We start from the raw sequence: 22221 nt of genomic DNA, 5'->3' as shown, positions 1-22221 counted from the left end.
CCTCGAACACTGGCTACGTGCGTTGAGGCCTTGATTCAAGGATGTGGTCAATCATCGCTCATTTGTGGGAAGTAGAGAGTAATTTCTTTCCTCTGCACTTCTATATAGCCTTCATTTATTTTATTTGTTTGTCTTCCTCCCTTCTTTTTATTTTTCCTTTTCCCCTCCCTTTTCCCCTTTCCCATTTTATTTCCCCTTACTTAAATTGTTTAGTTCATAATAATCTTTATTTAATTATTATTATTATTTCCTTTTAATTATATTATCCTTATCTCAACCCGTGAGTTGTTCTTTGCTTTACTTCTCCCCCTCCTCATCTAAAGGAGGGGGAGTGAGAGAGCACAGCCGGTGAAAATGGGGTCAATCCCCAAGGCCCTGCCCCCTCCGCACCCACCCCGCTATGGAAACTGAACCCACGGACATGGCGATGGCCACTGGACACAGGGCCACAAACACAGATGGGAGTGCAAGCCAGAAGGCAAACTAACTCGTGCACAGGCTACTGGGAGGGAAGAAGGCATAAAACAGCATCCCTCCCTCTGTCCATCTCTGCATCCGTCCAGTGGGGAACCATTGCCTCCTGCAGCCACAGGCTGCAACGAAGCACAGGAGAAGGAAGAAAAACGAAGGAAAAGGGCACAAGCAGGACACAAACAGTGAGAGAGAAAACAGACAGCAGGGGCAAAGGGACAGAAGAACCACCCAGGGAGCAGGACAAGGATGATCAAGAGGGTTGGTCAAGAAACACAACAGAGGCACAACTGCAACGACACGGACGACTGAGAGTCATAAAAATTTTACTACTACTGACTTAAGACATTTTTTGGTTTGGGGAAGTAAAAAACAAAACACACCATAGCAGAGATGACTGTTTACCAGCCTCTGCATTTCCAGTATTTGAAAGGAAAAGTCACGAGGATAAGTGCAAAAGTATGCAGCTATTACCAACAGAGACACCAGAAGTAGGCTTCTCAATATTGCTTTTGGTATTTCAAAGGGAAAACATAAAGCCTAATATTTTTCATCCGTAAGGCCTTGGGGAGCAAGCAGAGAAGGAACCCAAGACTCTTAGTATGTCTTCTGAGAATCCCAGCTTACAGTTACTCAATGGCTTCTGGTCGCACAGGATGAGGCAGAGGTATAATTAATTCCTTCATCTCTCTGGTGTGACTTTTAGAAATGTTCAAATGTGACCTATGACACATTCTGTTTCACTTGTTTAATTATGCTTGGCTACATATTTCCAATGACTTTTTAACTCAGTGGCTTCACTTTACTTCCAAGTCAGCACTGTGCAAACTTACGTCCCTTTTGAACACAGCACTGGTCCTCATTTTACCTCTAAGAGCTACCACTGCCACCACAGAGCTACTCCTGGGACATTTCATTTGCAGAAAAACAAAGAATAAATAAAAAAAAAAAATCAATGAAGTATGCATGCTTGTCATAACTTTATCTCCTAAACCCTTCTCCCTATTCCACCTTTACAAATGCATTCTGGATAGAAAACTGCGATAACGTTTTGTTGTTCTTGGATCTGCAAGCGAATAGCTGTCTCACCATGGTGCAGTGGCATAGTTCGGTCCTGTTTGGTCCCAATTAGTGTCTGGTCAAAATATTTCTGAGGCTCAATGAGACGGGCTTTGGGTTCAGGTGTGTCCCAAAGGAGAAGCAGTTCCCACCACCACCAATAAGCAACAACTCCTTTTCATTTGGCAGAAAAACACTACTATGATTATGCAGCATTAATGGCCACTCCAAATGCTCCTGAAAAGAAAGAGATTTTAAGTCCTTAGCCTGAAACAGAAGTCTGTGTAGTCTGGGGGACACCAGCCAGTCACATTCTGGAGAGGTACACAAAGGTCAAGATGGGGAATTGGACATAGAGCAGTAGGACGTCTGGACAAAGTACTCAAAAATCAGGAAGGGAATGAGAACTAGTAGCTTCTCTAATTACTCAGAAATTCAACATCTTAGGGTGGGACTTTTTTTTTTTTTCCATACTAGGGAGCAAAGGGAAATGCAGTAAGTTCACCAGTTAGGCACCTGGTAAATTCTGTTTCAATTATTGTGTCCACCAATCTGGATCAGACTTAGGAAGTAATCTTTGAACATACAGGACTTCAACAGATGTATACCTCATACAGTGCTGCAGAGATACTTCATATAGATACCTTCATTAAAAAAATAAGGACAACCGCAATGGGTGACCATTTAGTCAACTACACCGACTACAAATATGGACAAAAAAAGATACCTAGAGAAGAATGTAAAAGCAAGGAAACCATAATGTACTCTTCTAAGATACTCCACTCACTGAACAACTTGCAATTCAGTGATTCTGAATGAGAGAATGTCTTCGTATTCTCCAGGCCTCTAGAATTACTGGATAAGAAAATCACCAGGAGTAGTCAGCATGGATTTGCCAAGGGGAAGTCATGCTTGACCAAGCTGATGAGTTCCTACAGTGAAATGACTGGCCTGGTAAATGAGGGGAAATCAGTGGATATTACCTACATGGACGTCAGTAAGGCTTTTCATAGAACCATAGAATCATAGAATGGCTCGGGTTGGAAGGGACCTCAAAGATCATCTATTTCCAACCCCCCTGCCATAGGCAGGATGCCATCAACTAGATCAGGTTGCCCAGGGCCTAATCCAACCCGGTGTTGAACACTTCCAGGGATGGGGCATCCACAACCTCTCTGGGCAACCTGTGCCAGTGCCTCACCACCCTCTGAATGAAGAATTTCTTCCTAACCTCTAATCTAAATCTCCCCTCTATTAGTTTAAAATCATTCACCCTTGTCCTGTCAATATCTGATTGAACAAAGAGTTGCTCTCCATCTTTTTGATAAGCCTCCTTTAAGTACTGAAAAGCCACAATGACGTCACCCCCCAGAGCCTTCTCTTCTTTAGGCTGAACAGCCCCAGCTCTCTCAACCTATATTCATAGGAGAGGTGCTTCAGCTCTGTTAATGCAGCACAGGATGCAGTTGGCCTGCTGTGCAGTATTCTATAACATGGATGCAGAAGGGTTGGTAGCTGCTTTTGCTTATGAATTGTTTGGCTTGATTTAGATGCAAATCTGTAGGCTTTAGAACCTACCAGTTCTGTTCTCAAGTATTGACAGTATTGTGTAGTGTATGTGGATTGGTCCTAAGTTCTGAAAGACTGGAAGTATTGGTTTTCTGTGCAGCACTGGATACTATTAGTATTACTGCTTTTATACATGTGTTAGAAGGTGATAGCACCAAAAGTTCTTGGCTAGTAACTCTCTATGTGCTTAAAGTAGCCATGCACAGAGTTACCATGGTCACATACATTACAGAATCATATGAGAGATGTCATATACATTAAATTTTATCATATATATTTTTATATTGCTCTATTATTTTGGATAAAACTTCATTACCATTGTACCATCATCACTGCTATGGAAAAAGCTGCAATGTCAGCCAGATGTCCTCACACTGCCTATCATAAAAAACAAATCTGTTACAAATTCCAGTTTAATCTGTACATGTGCATCCTATCCTAGGTATCTCAGGAAATGTGTTATATTATGTAAAAGAAAAATAAAAGCTTTTCAATCAAGAGGAGCTTTCTCCAACCAGTATTAACACAGATGAGGGCTACTCACATAGACAGGTTCAGATTTAGGCAAGTTTTGCCCAGACTATGCCAAAATCCTGCTGTGTAACAAGCACACTTGTATGACTGAGATGAGATCAGGTCTTATGTTTGAGAGATTAAGGCTTACGAGTAACAGCTGAGGGAGCTGGGGTTGTTTAGCTTGGATAAAAGAAGGTTCAGGGGAGACCTTATTGTACTTTATATTTACCTTAAAGGAGGTTGTAGCAAGGTTGGGACTGGGCTCTTCTCCCATGCACCAAGTGGTAAGATGAGGGGAAATAGCTTCAAACTGTGCCAGGGGAGACTTAGGTTGGATATTATCATAGAATCATAGAATCATAGAATATCCTGAGTTGGAAGGGACCCTTAAGGATCATCAAGTCCAACTCTTGACACCGCACAGGTCTACCCAAAAGTTCAGACCATGTGACTAAGTGCACAGTTCAATCTCTTCTTAAATTCAGACAGGCTCGGTGCAGTGACCACTTCCCTGGGGAGCCTGTTCCAGTGTGCAACCACCCTCTCTGTGAAGAACCCCCTCCTGACGTCAAGCCTAAATTTCCCCTGCCTCAGCTTAACCCCGTTCCCGCGGGTCCTGTCGCTGGTGTTAATGGAGAAAAGGTCTCCTGCCTCTCGACACCCCCTTACGAGGAAGTTGTAGACTGCGATGAGGTCTCCCCTCAGCCTCCTCTTCTCCAGGCTGAACAGGCCCAGTGCCCTCAGCCGTTCCTCCTACGTCTTCCCCTCCAGGCCTTTCACCATCTTCGTAGCTCTCCTCTGGACACTCTCCAACAGTTTCATGTCCTTTTTATACTGTGGTGCCCAGAACTGCACACAGTACTTGAGGTGAGGCCGCACCAGCGCAGAAGACATTTCTTTACTGAAAGGGTTATACGGGATTGGAATAGACTGCCCAAGAAAGTGGTTGAGTCACCATCCCTAGCACTCTTCAAGAAACATCTGGATGTAGAACTTAGTAGCATGGTTTAGGGGTGGACTTGTCAGTACTAGGTTAAAGGTTGGACTAGATGATCTTTGAGGTCTTTTCCAAGATGACTGATTCTATGATTGTTTTCCAGTGAATTACAAAAAAGAATCACAGAAAAGTTGAGGTTGGAAGGGAACTCTGGGCATCATCTAGTACAACCACCCCAGCTCAAAGTAGGCTCAAGTTGAGCAAGTTGCTCAGGACCTTTTCTAGTCAGTTTTTGCATTATCTCCAAGGATGGAGACTCCACACTCAGAAGAACCTGTTCCAATGTTCAATCACCCTTACAGCAAAAAGTAGTCTCATATTTAATTGGAGTTTCCAGTACTTCCATGTTGTTTTCTTCTTGTACTTCAGGCAGCAGCTACAGCACACAGCAATTTCCACTGTGAAGTTTTAAGTGAAATAATACCACAGACCTTCAGAAAAACTAACTGAGGCTCTGGTTTAATCTATTCTCATCATCCACTGACATCCTGAAATTGCTATATTTGTGCACATCTCAGTTCTGCACCCAGTCTGAAATAGCGCAGCTCTGTGCCCTTCTGTCTTTTGCACACTCAGACTCTCCCTCTCTTAAGGCTATTATGTTCTCAAGGCTGGTCAAAGCACTTCAAAATTTGATTCTACCACAAAGAGGTAGAATCTAAATTCTACCATGCACAAATTTGACTCCTTTGCTTTCCCTATTCCATTTCAAGAAAAGGCCCTGAAGTTACCACCTTCCTTCACATAACACTGTTTACCCTGAAAAAAATAATCAGTACTTACCACACTAATTGTGTAGTCCAAGCAGAGACCAGTTATTAAGTCAATGACAGTGATGCCTGGCACAGAGAATGAGTGAAGCCACACTCCACCAACAAGCAGTAGTTTTCCATCATGCACGTGAGCAGTATGTGAATACCTGTGAGTTCAAAATTAGATTGAACTCCATTAGTAATGGGAGACAGCTAGAGGCAGGCCAAAGATTCACTGCTGAACACCTTCTACTTACCTTGGGATGAGAGGAGGGTGTGTCTCTACTGTCTGCCACTGAAAGCCGTGCTCAGCCTCCCTCAGAAAGAAAACTGAACCTAAGGGCTGCTCAGCTGCTCCCAGACCTCCTGCAATTAGCACTCCTCCTTTCCAGCTACAGGCACTGTGAGAGTGACGGCCTTCTGGTACTGGACCCTCAACAGGAATCTAAGAAAACATAAGTCCAAGCCTGAAGGTTGCCTCTCTTCCCATTTTGTCTCCTGTGGGATTTAATATTCCTTTCCTTCCTGACATAGGATAGGTATAGCTGGGGAGGGGAACAGACTGAGTAAGCACAATCATAGAATCAGAGAATCAAAGAATCATAGAATGGCTTGGGTTGGAAGAAACCTTAAAGATCATCCAGTTCTGATCCCCCTGATGTGCGCAGGGATATTACCTGCTAGATCAAATTGTCCAAAGCCTCATCCATGCTGGCCTTGAACACCTCCAGGGATGGGGCATCCACAACTTCTCTGGGTAACTTGTTCCACTGCCCCATCACCCCAAGTAAAGATTTTTCTCCTAACATCTAACCTAAATCCACTCTCTTTTAGTTTAAAACCATTCCCTCTTGATCTATCATTATATGCCTGAGTAAATAGGGAAGAATAAAAAATTCCTCAAGCTGCACACATGGGGGTTTCCTCTAAGGATGGCTACATAGAAGTGTTCCAATTTACACTGTCTTCGGTATTTCTCTAGATTTTATTTAATATTGTTCAGCCTTTATAGAGTTTTATTTCTGCACATGTATTAGAAGTAACTTTGTTTTCCTTCTTGCACGCTGCTCTCTGTTCAAGATAGACCTGTGAACCTTAAGTTTACAAATACATGGATTATAGAATCATAGAATTATTAAGTTTGGAAAAGACCTCAAGATAATGTGGTCCAACCATCACCCTACCACCAATGTCACCCACTAAGTCATGTCCCTAAGCACCACATCCAACCTCTCCTTGAACATCCCCAGGGATGGTGATGCCACCACCTCTCTCGGCAACTCATTCCAATGCCTGACTACTCTTTCTAAGAAGAAATGTCTCATTTCCAACCTAAACCTCCCTTGGCACAACTTGAGGCCATTCCCTCTGGTCCTATCACTAGTTACCTGTGAGAAGAGGCCGACCCCCAGCTCCCCACCCCTTCCTTTCAGGCAGTTGCAGAGAGCAATAAGCTCTGCCCTGAGGCTCCCTTCTCCAGACCAAACACCCCCAGTTCCCTCAACCACTCCCTATAGGACTTGTGTTCCAGGCCCTTCGCCAGCTTTGCTGCCCTTCTCTGGCCATGCTCCAGGGCCTCGATGTCCTTCTGGGAGTGAGGGGTCCAAAGCTGAACCCAGCACTCGAGGGGCGGCCTCAGCAGAGCAGAGCACGGGGGATGATCACCTCCCTGGTCCTGCTGCCTGCACTACTCCTGACACAAACAGGATGCCGTTGGCCTTCTTGGCCACCTGGGCACACTGCTGGCTCATGTTCAGGTGAGCATTAATCAGCACCCCCAGATCCTTTTCCTCTGCACAGCTTTCCAGCCACTCTGCCCCAAGCCTGTAGCGCTGCATGGGGTTGTGTACTGGGTCTGGCCAAAGTGCAGGACCCGGCACTGAGCCGTGTTGAACCTCATCCCTTGGCCTCTGCCCATCGACCCATCCTGTCCAGGTCCATCTGCAGGGCCTCCCTATCCTCTGGTAGATCAACACTTCCCCCCAACTTGGTGCCACCTGCAAACTTACAGAGTGTGCACTCAATTCCCTCATCCAAATCATCAATAAAGATATTAAAGAGGATGGACCCCAACACCGACCCCTGGGGAAAAAACTCCAGTGACCGGTTGCCAGCTGTATTTCATGCCGTTCACCACTACTCTCTGGACCCAGCCGCCCAGTTTTTAACCCAGCAACGAGCAAGCCATGGGCTGCCAGCTTCTCCAGAATACTGTGGGAGACTGTGTCAAAGGGCTAGCTGAAGTCTAGGTAGACTACATCAACAGCCTTTCCCTTATCCAACAGGCGAGTCAGCCGGTCATAGAAGGAGATGAGGTTGGTCAGGCATGACTTGTCTTGCAGGAACCCATGCTGACTGGGCCTGATCCCCTGGCTGTCCCACACACGCTGTGTGATTGAATTCAAGATGACCTGTTCCATCACCTTCCCTGGTACGAAGATCAGGCTGACAGGCCTGTAGTTCTCCATGTCCTCCTTACAACCTTCATCTGGTCCAGCCAGCTGGTCTAGCCAGCCTTCTACCTCTAACAGGAGGTCTAGGGGCTTAGGCAGAGGTAGTAGACACATGCTGGTATTCAAGAGATCAATGACTGCAGAGTGCTTGTGAGGTAAGTGCACCCTCAGCAAGTTTGCTGATGACACAAAGCTTGGAGGAATGGCTGATAGCCCAGAGGGCTGTGATGCCATTCAGAGGGACCTCGACAGGCTGGAAGGTTGGGACAAGAGGAACGTCATGAAGTTCAACAATGACAAGTGCAGGGTTCTGCACCTAGGGAGGAATAACCCCAAGCACGAGTACAGGCTGGGGTCTGACCTGCTGGAGAGCAGCGCTGCAGAGAGGGACCTGGGAGTCCTGGTGGACAGAGTGCTGACCATGAGTCAGCAATGCGCCCTTGTGGCCAAGAGGGCCAACGGTATCCTAGGGTGCATTCCGAAGAGTGTTGCCAGCAAGTCAAGGGAGGTGATCCTGCCCCTCTACTTAGCCCTGTTGAGGCCACACCTGGAGTGTTGTGTCCAGTTCTGGGCTCCCCAGTACCAGAGGGACACAGAACTACTCAAGTGAGTTCAGAGGAGAGCTACTTAAATGATGAGAGGACTGGAGCACCTGTTGTATGAGGACAGGCTGAAAGAACTGGGCCTGTTTAGCCTGGAAAAGAGAAGACTGAGGGGAGACTTCATCAATGTGTATAAATATCTGAGGGGAGGGTATCGAGAGGATGGAGCGAGTCTCTTTTCAGTTCTGCCCAGTGACAAGACAAGAGGCAAAGGGCACAAACTGAAGCACAGGAGGTTCCAACTCAATGTGAGGGGGCACTTCTTTACTGTGAGGGTGACAGAGCATTGGAGCAGGCTGCCCAGAGAGGTTGTGGAGTCTCCTTCTCTGGAAATATTCAAAACCCGCCTGGCTGCTACACTGTGCAATGTGCTCTAGGTGATCTTGCTCAGCAGGAGGGCTGGACTACATGATCTTCAGGAAGTCCCTTCCAACCCCACCCATTCTGTGATTCTGTAAGATATAAGTGTGCACAAATGTTTGCTAGCAAATTTCAAGCTGTACTAGCTGGCAATCAAGAGACTCACAGAGCAGGTAAGAGAGCTCAGGATCTGGGCAGGCATCTCAGATGTGCAGATACTGTACTGATACTCGATGGAACTGCAAATGCACACATGCCTGTCAATCTACAGAACAGAGGCATGTGTGCTCTGACTACTGAACTACCAATCCTTATCAGCCAAAGAGAAGGGAGGGAACTAAAGGCACTTGAATCTGGATTTCATGTGAGTCCTGGTAATGTTATACATGGGTGCTGTTGAAGGCATCATCTTATCTGTAGCAGTCAGTGTAGCTGGCCATGCCAGTGCACTCTGTGTGCACATATCTATGTGTCTTTGGGATATACAGTCAGCCTCACTACCAGTTGAACCTGCACACAAGAAAACAGCTGCCACGTCTATTAGCCTCGGACAGACACATCCCAGGTCTTTGGGAACACTGGAGAGGATTCCAGTGGCCAGTAAGGAGGAATTTCCAGGCCCAGAGCTGCTGGAAGTGACCGCTACTTAAAACAACTGTGAACAGAATTTCCTCCATGCAGTCTGGAATCATGCAGTCTACCATATGCTTAAATACGGTAATACCACTGTGATTTAGTTGAGCTTCCAATAGCACAGCACTTTCTATTCCCCAGGGCCTCCCTATGTTCTTACCACAGTGCAGGAAATTTCTGGAGTGTGCAGGAAATACCAATCTCCTAGCACTGGCTGCACAGCAGAGCGGCCTCCGTATATAAAGAGGTACTTCTCACCTGCAGAAAAACAGAATGAGGGAGAAAGAGAAGTTAGAATTTGCAATGTCACAAAAGCAAAAACTTCTATTTGCATGGAAGGAAAGCTGAGCTGAGATAGCTGGTCATGCAGCTGTATACACTGTTTATATGAAGACATACAGCAACTTGATTAACATTTCACAACATTTTCAAATTTTAATAATAAATGCAATAAATTGTTTAATAGATACAAGCATCACCCTTTTATCTAGATTTTTTATAAGGCAATTGTAGGACTAAAAATATTTCCACTGAGATGCCGTATACTTCATGCTCGTGATCATTGAGAACACCCCCATCACCCACTTATATTATGTACTGTCTGAATGTTTAAAGACTGAATGTCATTCACACAACACAGTCACAAAACCAAAAGGAACAAACATGTTTTTAAATACAAATAATGGAGTTAAGGAATGAAAACTCAGACAATGGGAAGATTACACCTCTAGAAAACCCTAAGAGCATAAATCATAGCAACACAATGACATGGATTGAGAGAAAACAACAAAAGAGATGAATCCTCCTAAGACAACAAGAATGCATTTTTTCATAGAAAAGGGAGATCAAGGTAATTTAAGTGTGTTGGAGAATCTGGAGAAGCATCAAAAAGGAGGTACAAAAGGTGCACTAGTAGTCTGGGTAGATGTCAAGAATGTGCATCATGTTTTCATAATGGACTGTGCAAGTAACACAAGTATTGATCAATTACTTTTACTGAAAAGCAAAATCAAGGCAAAATAAGATGATACAATACAATCTAACAAAGACAAAAGCACTGTATTATTCATAACATTTTATTTATGCATTTAATTAAACACTGCCCCACAAATTCAAAGTACGCTTATACTATAGAGTAGACTAACAACTACTTAGCAATCCCCTCGTGCTCTCCTTCAGTAACACCTTGCCAGCTAGTAGAGAATGACATAGCTTAAGAAAGGACAGCTTTAACCTCCTGAATTCCACTCTCAGTCTCACCACTGACTAGCTAACAACTGCTCTAGTTTTCGTCCATTACAATCATTATCTTTACTAGAGAAACCTTCAGTGTGCCATTGCTGGTCTTGATTCTACACCTCACAACTAATGAATAGTTATCAACTGCTAACAGAAGTGCAACATTTCTTCTGAGGCACTTCTTCCAAAAAAAAGAGCCATGGATCCTACTCCATAATGCTCTAAAATTAAAATACTGCTCTTCAGAGAAGGAGTCCTGAAACTTTTTTCTGGCATGATCAATCATGAATCACTTCAGCCATAAATGATCTCAAAAAATCAGTCTTCCAAAACAAATTATATACCTAGGTTTCAATTTGACTTACCACTGGGGATTATGGGGCATATGTAATCAGAAATTATCATATTTCACGTTTCAAGAAGAGCCCTTTTTAATTTATTTTCTACTTTAGAGGGTACTCAGTCTGTGATAGTTGTATTAAAACTAGGAGTGTGTGGTAGTTTTACCCTAATAAGCAGCTGAAATCCATCATAGCCACTCTTTCACTCCCCTTCCTCAAAGGAAAAGGAGAAAATATGATGGAAAGGGCTGAAAGGTTGCGATAAGGACAGGGATCACTCACCAGTTATCGTTATGGGCAAAACAGACTCAGCATAGGGAGTTTAATATAATTTATAAGCTATAACTTATGGGCTAGAACAGTGAGAAACTAAAAGCAAACTAAAGCACCTTCCCCCTGTATTGGGTTTATGTGGCAAGGTTTTGGTAGCAGGGGGCTGCAAGGGTGAGAAGAGTCCAGAAGCTATCCCATGTGAAATAAGAGCCAGTTACGGCCAGCTCCAAAAAGGAATCTGCTGCTGGCCAGAGTCGAGACACTATGTGATGTTGTTTGTGCCTCTGTGAGAGCATATTTAAGAAAGGGAAAAAAAACTCCTGCACAAAAGGAGCTCGAGAGAAGAGTGAGAAACAGCCATGCAGACACCAAGGTCAGTGCAGGAGAACAGGAGGTGCTCCTGGTGCTGGAGCAGAAGTTCCCCTAAGGCCTGTGGAAATGCCCATGGTGGTACAGGCCGTCTCTCCACAGCCCATGGAGTGGTGCAGATGGTGGAGCACCATGGTGGAGCAAATTTCCATGCTGCAGCCTGTGGAGGAGGCCACAGTGGAGCAGGTTAATATGTCTTGAAGGAGGCTGCGGCCCATGGAGAGCCCCTGCCAGAGAAGAATCTGTTCTAGTGCTGTAGCCTGTGGAGAGGAGCCCATGCAGGAGCAGGTGATCTGGCAGGAGCTGCCACCTATGGGGGACCCCTGTTGGAAAAGTTTGCTCCTAAAGGATGGACCCCATAGTATGGACCCATATGGGAGCAATTCTTGAAGAGCTGCTGCCTGTGGGAAGCTCACATATGATAAGTTCAGGAAAGACTGCATCCTGTGGGAGGAACACCATGCTGTAGCAGGGGAAGAGAGTGTCAGCGAAGGAATGGTGGAGAAAAAGCATCATGGAATGACCATAGCCCCTGTTTCCCACTTTTACCTTTGAATATTACTTCAGTTGTACTGTGTCTCCAGCGCAAAGCAAATGGTTCAGCAGCAGGCTGCAGACTTACAAGCTCCACTGTAATGTCATTTGGATCCGAGTCGTTACAGGTTTTGGGAAACTTTAGCCACAGCATTCCCAAAGCTGCATTTGGGGATGTTCGTCCTCCTACCACCAGGGCCAGGCTACTTGAGAGACATGACACAGTATGGTACAATCGCTCGTCTGTAGAGACATAAGACATCACAGTTCACACTGATCTTCCATGAAATTCAGAACCTTTGCATCTCTTTGACTGTCAGTGTAATTGCACTCTGACATCACTTTCCACTAGACCCTATTTCATAGCTAGCACAAAAACATCCTCCTTATCCTTGCCATCGATACCCACCTTGTGATACTCACCCCATCTTTTATCATGATTTTCCTTTTTCACACATCCAGCCTTCCAGTAGCCTGCATGCTTAATTAGCACATGAAAATTTCTCATACGACAGTGCTGTCCATTCTCCTCCCCAAAGCCTCCAGTGGTCAGAATTACATTGGGTGTGATAAGAGCAGAGTGGTGACCATAACGTCTCAAGCCAGAAGCTTCAGAGCGCACTTCACACGCCAATGCATTGATACTCCCAACTATCCTGACAGGACCATGATGATGAGGAACTGAAGGCAATGAGAAACAAAGCATGTTAAATTTCATACAAAGAAGCAACACCCACACTTAAAATGACAGATTAAGCACATCTATTCAGCTTTTCAAAAAGAAAAAATTGTAAAGCAAGTCGGTACTTCCAATTGACAATCTGACATGCCCTAGAAATCAAGCTGTAATGATTTACACTACCCTGAGTCAACTTGTCTCTAAATTGGAGACATGGATTTAGCAGATGGACCACTAGGTGAGCAAGGAATTGGCTGGATGGTCAGTCTTAAAGAGTTGCAGTCAACGGCTCAATATCCAAGTGGAGATCAGTAACAAGAGGTGTTCCTTAGGGGTCAGTATTGCAACTGGCATTATTTAACGTGTTTGTCAGTGACATGGACAGTGAAATTCAGCGCACCCTCAGCAACTTTGCCGATGACACCAAGCTGTGTGTGGTCAACACACTGGAGTTTAGGGATGCCATCCAGAGACTTCAACAGGCTTGAGAGGTGGACCTGTGCAAATGTCATGGAGTTCAGCAAGGCCAAGTGCAAAGTCTTTGCAGCTGGGCTAGGGCAATCCCAAGCACAAATACAGGCTGGGTGGAGAATGGATTGAAAGCAGCTCTGAAGAGAAGGACCTGGGGTTGTTGGTTGATGAGAAGCTCAACACAAGCCAGCAATTTGTGTTTGCAGCCTAGAAAGCCAACCATATCCTGGGCTTCATCAAAGTGTGGCCAGCAGGTCAAGGGACGTGATTATGCTCTACTCTGCTCTTGTGAGACCCCTCCTGGAGTACTGTGTTCAGCTCTGGGGTGCCCAGCACAAGAAGGACATGGACTTATTAGAATGAGTCCAAAGGAGGGCCATGAGGATGATCACAGGGCTGGAGCACCTCCCCATGAAGACAGGCTGAAGGAGTTGGCTGTTTAGCTTGGAGAAGAAAAGGCTCTGGGAAGACCTCATTGCAGTACCTAAAGTACCTTACAGTACCTAGAGGGGGCAAGAGAAGGACTCATTATCAGGGATTGTAGGAAAAGTAGTAATAATTTTAGGTTGCATGTTAGGAAGAACTTCTTTACCGAAAGGGTTGTTAGACACTGGAACAGGCTGCCCAGGGAAGTGGTGGAGTCACCATCCCTGGAAGTCTTTAAAAGACGTTTAGATGTAGAGCTTAGGGATATGGTTTAGTGAGGACTGTTAGCGTTAGGTCAGAGGTTGGACTCGATGATCTTGAGGTCTCTTCCAACCTAGAAATTCCATGAATTTTCAACTAAAAAAGGGTAGATTTAGATTAGATATTCGGGAGAAATTCTTTACTCTGAGGGTGTTGAAGCAGTGGAACAGGTTGCCCAGAGAAGTTGTGAATGCCCCATCCCTGAAGCGTTTAAGGCCAGTTTGGATGGGGCTTTGGACAACCTGGTCTAATGGGAGGTGTCCGGGCCCATGGCAGGAGGGTTGGAATCTTTAAGGTTCCTTCCAATCTAAGACGTTTTATGATTCTATGATTCTTTTCCATCCTTTTCTGCTCCCTGTAACAGATTTCAATCTTCAGATGCAGACAGAATTGCTTGTGGTGCTGCACTGTGAACAAGACCAGTGATGCTAACCAGGTTAAAAATAATCTGCTTTCCACTCTGAAAAAGGAAGCAAGCAGCCAAATGCAGGAATTTCTTGGACTGCTACTGCTGCCAAGTCTTTTTTATCATGGAAGCACAGCCTTGGTCTTGGCTTTACTCCTGCTGTATCACTTTTCGCCCATTTAAAAAACAAAAAAAAACAACATACAGAAGATTTCAGAAACAGAAATGCTACATACACAATTCCACCCACAGGAGATAACAAAAAAAAGAAAACTTGTGTTACACAGTCCCGAGTGCTCTCCTGGACTGCTTTGATGGTGCACTAGGTATAACATATAACAACCTATCCTGGAAGAACAGAATGGCCCAGAGAGCTATATATGGAGGCAAGTTGGAATTAATTGAAAAGACAGAGTCTGGTGGATCCCAAAAATAGGAGGAAAAGCAGGGTAGCCTTGTGTTGCAGCCATCTATAAACAAAAGGAAGAACTGTTGGGACTGGAATGTTCAATAAATTAACAGAAATTAACATGAAACTGATCAGAACCACTTGCTGGGACACAGCTCTGGCTTTGCTAAAGACTGTGAAACCACTGTGATGAGGATGGAGAAAGCTAATCAGGTGGTAGCATCACATGCGTTCCTTACAGAATTTTACTGCCTCCTAAAATTTCTCACAGGGAGACACATGAGATAAAAGACTATAAAAACTAGTCAGTATGTACCTGTCATACTGGATAACAATGGAGTCCAGGAAGGTTCCATCCCCTTTGATGCAGTCAAGACAAAGTAATGAGAACATTTCAGATGCCATTCCTGTAGAAAGCCAAAGAAACAAAAACAAGCAAGGGCTCTCAAAAATCTCAGAGCAAGTGGCAGTAAGGATCTAAGAATGGCCAGAGTGATAAAGTCTTAGATCAACCTGGCTTAACAGTGTTTTCAACAGTGGCCAAAATAAAAAGCCTAAAGCTGAATCTGAGAAAGAACAAGTACGTATACAGTAATACCTTCCCTTCTCCCAAATATTTACAGCCCAGGGCTTTTCTGTTTTATCAAACAATCCCTGCATTTCTCATCCAAGAACCTATACAGTTGCTTTTTAAACTCATATAAACCTCTTTCAAGCAAGGAATTCCATAGCTTCGTTACAAATTGCATGATGAACACAGTTTTTTGGAACCAGTTTCCCTTAATGCTACCCGTTTCTGATCATAAAAAAAGACTGCAGGTTGTATACCAGTGGAATTAAGATTTCTTAAAGGTCATGGAATGTAAGTGATTCCAAAGAAATGACAAATGTTCAAAGGTGCCACTTGGTCACTGACGGTCAACAATACCTAAATACGGTTTACAGTTTCGCTGTGGAATCACTCAAAGGTGGAAGCACAAGCAGAGTACTGTACTGGAAGTTAGCAGCAATACCAAACTACACCCTGGCTTTTGTGGACATCAAGTAATTGAATATGTTTATTCCGAGGGAACTGAATAATTCAGCCAATTATGTGACAAGAAGGCACAAACATGAATTTAAAAGGCAAAAAAAAAACATAGAATACTTAAAGTGGAAGAATACACTATTTGTCTCTAGGAAAATCATTCCAAAAACAAGTCACCCTCAGCAGTAAGTATGTATTTTACACTTCTAACCTAATTCTATCAAGCTTGTTGCCAATAAGACTTGGATCTTACTCTATCTGAAAGGTTAATTGTAGAGCTCTCTGCTTTTATGTATCTTACTCTTATGCAGAATGTCCGTTGTAGACTTGTAAACCTCCTCTGTAAGGAAATGGTAAACAGTCTTTACTTTCTCACTGTATGAGTATTTTCCTTGATCTACAATAATTACTGTAGATATCGCTACACCACTTTGCAAATCTGCCAGAATCTTTCAGTCAATATTATTTTTTCATGTAGCACAGCAGATACTGCGTGGAGGCAAAATAAATGCAAGTACATTAAATTGTTTTCATACTGTGGGCTATTAAATTTCTAGAAAGAATTATAGAGAACCACAAGGTTGAAAAGGAAACTTCTAGTAAGTATCCTACACAACATTCATCTCAAAGTTACTCATTGTCCTTGTCCTATCTTCTCTCCTAGACTTCCAATAGTTGCAAATTTGCCATCAGTTAACATAAAAATAGCACAGAATATAGTCGTAGCTGAATTTCAATCATTATTATAGGAATGGCTTCACAAAATCAGACCAAAAGATATCTGAAGCCAGTAAACTGTACTCAACAATGACAAAATGGTAGTTGACTAGGAAAATACAAGAGAAGCACATACTCCACCCAGGAAAGCTCCCAGACATTTGCAGGTCAGGAACCTTACACCAGGTATATTTTTTATGTATTTAAATGATCCTCTATTGATTTCTTTCATTAAAAGAATTGCTCCTTTAACCCATGCAAACTTTTAGCATATATAGCATCCCTTACGCCACCAGCTACTTTGCTACGCTGAGACTGCCTCCTCAGGAGATCATTCACTGAGGAAGGAATAAGAAGCTTTTCTAATATAGAAGAGAGTCTTCTTCCAATGTTACTTGAGGAGGATTACCTCATATTCATCAAAAGGCTCCAGAGACTGCACTCTTTGTTGTTCATTTTCTGGAATACAACAGGTGAAAAACTCATTCATATCCATGACACTGCACTCAGTCCAGCCCTAAAACAGAAATCCCTCAAAATCATTACTTCTGGAAGAACAGAGACTCACTTCCCACAAGAAAATAAAGACCTTAAATAAAGTGCCTCACAAGCCTTTAGGACTGTCTAGCTGAAACAGCAGCAGCCCAGATTGCAATGAGGATAGACCTCTTGCCTGTAAAACTCTAAAAAACGTAATTACATTAAAAGCCTCAGAGGAACCCATCTTGCCTTAATTCCATACCAGAACATAGGCTGCAAGTTTGCAGAGACCTTCAAATGACTAGTCATGTTTACCAGAAAGGGCAGTGGCTCTGCCTTGTCCCTGTTTGCTTCAACCCATAGGTGGCCCAGATGACAACTTCGAAAATAATTTAAAGTTACAATCTACTATAATTTAAAGTAAAATTAACTTAAAATTAATTTAAAATAAAGTTAAATCTACTATAATTTAAAGCTACATCTACTAAGATGTTGAAGAGCTTAGAGCAGAAGACGTATGAGGAGTGGCTGAGGTCACTTGGTCTGTTCAGCCTGGAAAAGAGGAGGCTGAGGGGAGACCTCATAGCAGTCTACAGCTTCCTCACGAGGGGGAATGGAGCAGCAGGAGCCGATCTGTTCTCTTTAGTGACCAGTGATAGGACCCAAAGGAATGGAGTCAAGCTGTGACAGAGGACATTCAGGCTGGATATGAGGAAGAGGTTCTTCACTGAGAGGGTGGTCGCACACTGGAACAGGCTTCCCAGGGACACAGTCACAGCACCAAGCCTGTCAGCGTTTAAGAAGCGTTTGGACTGTGCTCTTAGTCATATGGTCTGAATTTTTGGGTAAACCTGTGTGGTGCCAGGAGTTGGACACAATGATCTTATGGGTCCCTTCCAACTCAGGATATTCTATGATCTTTCCCAGGTAAATCAGGTTTCATGTGTGCCCTAGGTCTGCAGGTACTTACTTTTTCAAAAAAGCGCCTCTGCTGAGCCTCACAATCAGGGTATTGTGACAAAGAATGAAGTGCAGAGTTCAGCTGGCTAAAATGCTGCTGCATGACACGTCCAAAGGAGTCCTCAGGGTGCATCTGCTCATACAGCAGAAAGCATGCCTGAGAGAAATGCTCTGCTGCCCACTGAATCAAGGCATCTGACCTGTCAGGCAGATGTACATAAGAATAATTAAATAATTTTGGGTCCAGTTATTATATGGCACATGCAATAATCTTCCTGCAACATCATAAAGCATGCTATTAAGGCATCCTGACAGAGATAATTTACAAAAGAGAAGCCTGTTCTGGGGACCTATGAACATGTCCTCCTCCATGCGTGAAGAAATAAATCAAAAATCAATCATTTGAGGTTTTTCCCTTTTTTTTTTTCCTTTTTTCCTTAAGAAAATTAAAAAACATAGAAGGTTCACAGAGTAACAGAACAACTGAGGCAGCAGGTACCTCTGGATGCATCTGCTCACATCCCTGCTCCAACAGGGCCACCCACAGCCACTCATCAAGGACCATGTCCAGATGGCTTTTGCAGATCTCCAAGGAGATTCCACAGCCTGTTTGGACAACCTGTGCCAGTACTTCATCACCTGCACAGTAAAGAAGTGCTTCCTGATGTTCTGACAGAACCTCCTGTTTCAGTTTGTGCCCATGGCCTCTTGTTCTGATGTCACCTGGAAATCAACTACCACATTATACATATGATATAAGGAGCTGTTTGGGACTTGCACAGAATCCATGAGCTTTTAGTTATAAGACGGCAGGTCTCCCAGCCCAAGATGACTTACAATGAAATTGCTTCTTTTCACTTTACCACCTAGCTAACACAGGGTAATTCAACTGACCTGCTGTTTTCCAGATAGGTGAGCACCACCTCTGCTATGAAAAGGGTGGGGACTTCATTGTCCAGTCCTGCTTCTTTTAGGGCTGTACTCAGCTTAGACAACTCTGATAAATCCACCTCCAGTAATTTATAATCTTCTCCAGAAAAGGCAGTAGTGACTCCTGTGGGACAAAAATGATACAAACTCACTACAGTGTTCATGCTGTACTGAAAACAAAAAGGACAAACAGGAAAATCAGCTCCACCAGCAATCATTTATAAGGCTGTGTCCATCAACTCGATTTCTCTGCAACATATACAAGAAAAACCCGTAACTGAATGAACCACAAAGGGATAGCAACAAGAAGCATCAGTAAGAGACCCATTAAACCCAGAACTAAAATTCCATTATTCCTAACACAAAGTTCTCCTACTGGTTTCCAATAGAATTATATTTACTATTACAATAAAACTTTATCATGTTTACTTTAATAACATTTTTATATTACCACTATAATTCAGAATCAAGAGCTCTCATTTATGGACCCTTCAGTTCAGGCTAAGAAAGTACCATTGCTTTGTTACAATTTGAATGTTTTCCCTCACAACTGTAAGAATATTCTCAAATTTAGTTGTGGGTTTGGTGTTTTTGTTTTGGTATTTTTTTTTGTTCTTTTATTATTACTGTCTTAAAACCAAACTTCATTTTTGTAAAAGGGTATGGGATTTTGAACTATGACATGCCAACTGTCTGCAAATACTAAGACTAATCTTATAGATCCCTGTGCTCAGAAATAACTGTCAACTTACATGTACATTATCACGGCAAGCCTCTGTACTTCATAAGAATATAAGTTGTATGCTGGTTGAACCTTTTCAACCAAAATCAGATCATAAACTAACAAGTTTGTAAAGTGACTTTAGAAATTGCCTGCTCTATGCCTCTATACTAGTGCAATCCAACAATTAAACCTGTACAGAGAGCTGATAATTTACACTGTTCTCAAAGGCATCCATTAATGGAGGTTCAATGGCCTTCATAAGCATCCCATGCCAGTGTTCCCTGTTACTTTCTTCTAATATCTAACTTGCCTATCCATCACTTCTTGTCCTCTAGACACAGAAAACAGGGTATTGCCATATGTTTTGACAACTGTCTTTTACTTCAGTTTGGAAAGTTACTGGTATGGACAGAATTCTTTTCCATAGGATGTTGTAGATATTAAAAACGAGGATGGATTCAAGAAGAAACTGGACCAGCTTATGGAAGAGCTACTCACTAAGACATGTTCAACTGCTCATGGGAGACAGGAACTTGTGTTCTACTTCACAGAATCACAGAATTTCGAGGTTGGAAGAGACCTCAAGATCATAGAGTCCAGCCTCTCACCTAACACTAACAAGTCCTCCACTAAACCATATCACTGAGCTCTACATCTAAACATCTTTTAAAGACCTCCAGGGATGGTGACTCCACCACTTCCCTGGGCAGCCCGTTCCAATGCCTAACAACCCTTTCGGTAAAGAAGTTCTTCCTAATATCCAACCTAAAACTCCCCTGCTGCAACGTTAGCCCATTCCCCCTCGTCCTGTCACCAGGCACATGGGAGAACAGGCCAACCCCCACCTCGCTACAGCCTCCTTTAAGGTATCTGTAGAGAGCGATAAGGTCACCCCTGAGCCTCCTCTTCTCCAGGCTGAACAAGCCCAGCTCCCTCAGCCGCTCCTCGTAAGACTTGTTCTCCAGGCCTCTCACCAGCTTCATCGCCCTTCTCTGGACTCGCTCGAGCACCTCCATGTCCTTCTTGTAGCGATGGGCCCAAAACTGAACACAGTACTCGAGGTGCGGCCTCACCAGAGCCGAGTACAGGGGGACAATCACTTCCCTAGACCTGCTGGCCGCGATGCTTCTTATACAAGCCAGGATGCTGTTTGCTTTCTTGGCCACCTGAGCACACTGCTGGCTCATATTCAGCTGACTATCAACCAATACCCCCAGGTCTCCAACCACTCATCTCCCAGCCTGTAGTGCTGCTTGGGGTTGTTGCGCCCCAGGTGCATGACCTGGCACTTGGCCTTGTTGAACTTCATAGTGAGGGCCAAATTCTGCTCCCCATCCCCTTCCACCAGTTCAGGGTACTGGGTATCCAGAGAACAACTGGTTTTGCCGCTGAAGACTGAGGCAAAGAAGGTATTAAGCACCTCAGCCTTTTCCTCATCTCTTGTAACTAATTTTCCCCCCGCATCCAGTAAAGGATGGAGATTCTCCTTAGTCTTCCGTTTTGCATTGATGTATTTGTAAAAACATTTTTTGTTGTCTTTAACGGCAGTAGACAGATTGAGCTCCAGATGAGCTTTAGCCTTTCTAATTTTGTCCCTGCACAGCCTCACAACATCGTTATAGTCCTCCTGTGGACTGCCCTCTTTTCCAAAGATTATAAACCCTCCTTTTTCTCTTTTTTTACTTAACTTGATAGCTGTTCTCCATCTGTATTTAAATTACAGTCTAAATGTAGTGGCTTGCATATGTCTCTGTTGTATTTCATTCCCCATTTTCCAGAACATACTTCAGTCCTTAATCATTCTCCTGACCTATCACAGAATATGCAGCAGTTTGCCATTGTTTTTGTATTGGTAAGCTCAAAGTTGGACATAGTACTTCAAAAGATGTCACAGAATGAGATAGAGCTCTTCACAAACTCATTGTCAGCTACACATCTTCTAGTTATCTCCCAATGCTTACAAATGGTTTCTTTGTTCCCCTTTTTTTTTTTTTTTACCCAGAAAATGAACATATACAACTTCCTAGTTCCTCTGCCATCATGACTAACATTTAAAAGGCTGAAGCTTTGTTTGTTTCTTCTGGAACATTTAGCATCCACAACATGTTCCAGAAGTATCATACCTAATCGCTCCCCTTCAGTATCTCCCACAAGTGCTGACAACTCTTTTGTTGTTTTGATCAGTGTAGCTTTTTGGCGTGCCACATTTGGGAAATCCACCTCATACATCACAGTGTGATGCAGAAGACCCATGTCTTTCAAACGGAAGTACAAGGAGTCCAAGCCAGCACCTAAAGACAGGATCTGCAGATAAAGTATCAGAAAATAGTTATATTCAACTCTAGCAGCACCCTGAGCATCTAACCATGAAGAATATTCAAGTTCAAGAACACAATCTGTCGAGTGACAAAAACAGGCAATCTACCAAAAGAGGTAGAATATTGTATAGACACTGTTCCCTCCCAGATATTGCTGTCAGAGTGACAAATGGAGAGCCAGTAGCGACAGTCAGATTCTCTGTGCTCTTCCAGGGAAAGATCACAATAGATGCACTAACAAGCTA

The 22221-nt window shown here is 43.6% G+C and overlaps 1 protein-coding gene across 11 annotated transcripts in view; it reads right to left on the bottom strand.

Annotated features, from left to right (window-relative positions):
- LCMT2 (leucine carboxyl methyltransferase 2) overlaps positions 1-22221 on the bottom strand; it is a 28093-nt gene that overhangs the window by 4719 nt on the left and 1153 nt on the right. For 6 of the 11 annotated variants that reach the window (XR_011806619.1, XR_011806618.1, XM_038179051.2 and 3 more), the window contains 11 exons: positions 21782-21962; positions 18899-19058; positions 18015-18204; positions 16974-17081; positions 15137-15227; positions 12592-12849; positions 12184-12411; positions 9573-9670; positions 5622-5809; positions 5396-5531; positions 1561-1767 (listed from right to left, as the gene is read on the bottom strand). Coding sequence is in view for 7 of the 11 variants with exons in the window: in XM_038179051.2 (XP_038034979.1) it covers positions 1600-1767; positions 5396-5531; positions 5622-5809; positions 9573-9670; positions 12184-12411; positions 12592-12849; positions 15137-15227; positions 16974-17081; positions 18015-18204; positions 18899-19058; positions 21782-21962 (1806 nt within the window). In the remaining 4 variants the exon portion in view is untranslated. Of the gene's footprint in view, positions 1-780; positions 1768-2855; positions 4517-5395; positions 5532-5621; positions 5810-9572; positions 9671-12183; positions 12412-12591; positions 12850-15136; positions 15228-16973; positions 17082-18014; positions 18205-18898; positions 19059-21781; positions 21963-22221 lie in introns of those variants that run through there. The other 5 variants (XR_003499734.3, XR_003499735.3, XM_072033023.1 and 2 more) reach the window with 4 other exon arrangements.

Source organism: Anas platyrhynchos, chromosome 1 (genome assembly GCF_047663525.1).
Source record: "Anas platyrhynchos isolate ZD024472 breed Pekin duck chromosome 1, IASCAAS_PekinDuck_T2T, whole genome shotgun sequence".
Classification (NCBI taxonomy): Eukaryota; Metazoa; Chordata; class Aves; order Anseriformes; family Anatidae; genus Anas; species Anas platyrhynchos.
Note: the sequence above shows the minus strand (reverse complement) of the source record. Positions and strands in the feature narration are given on the sequence as shown.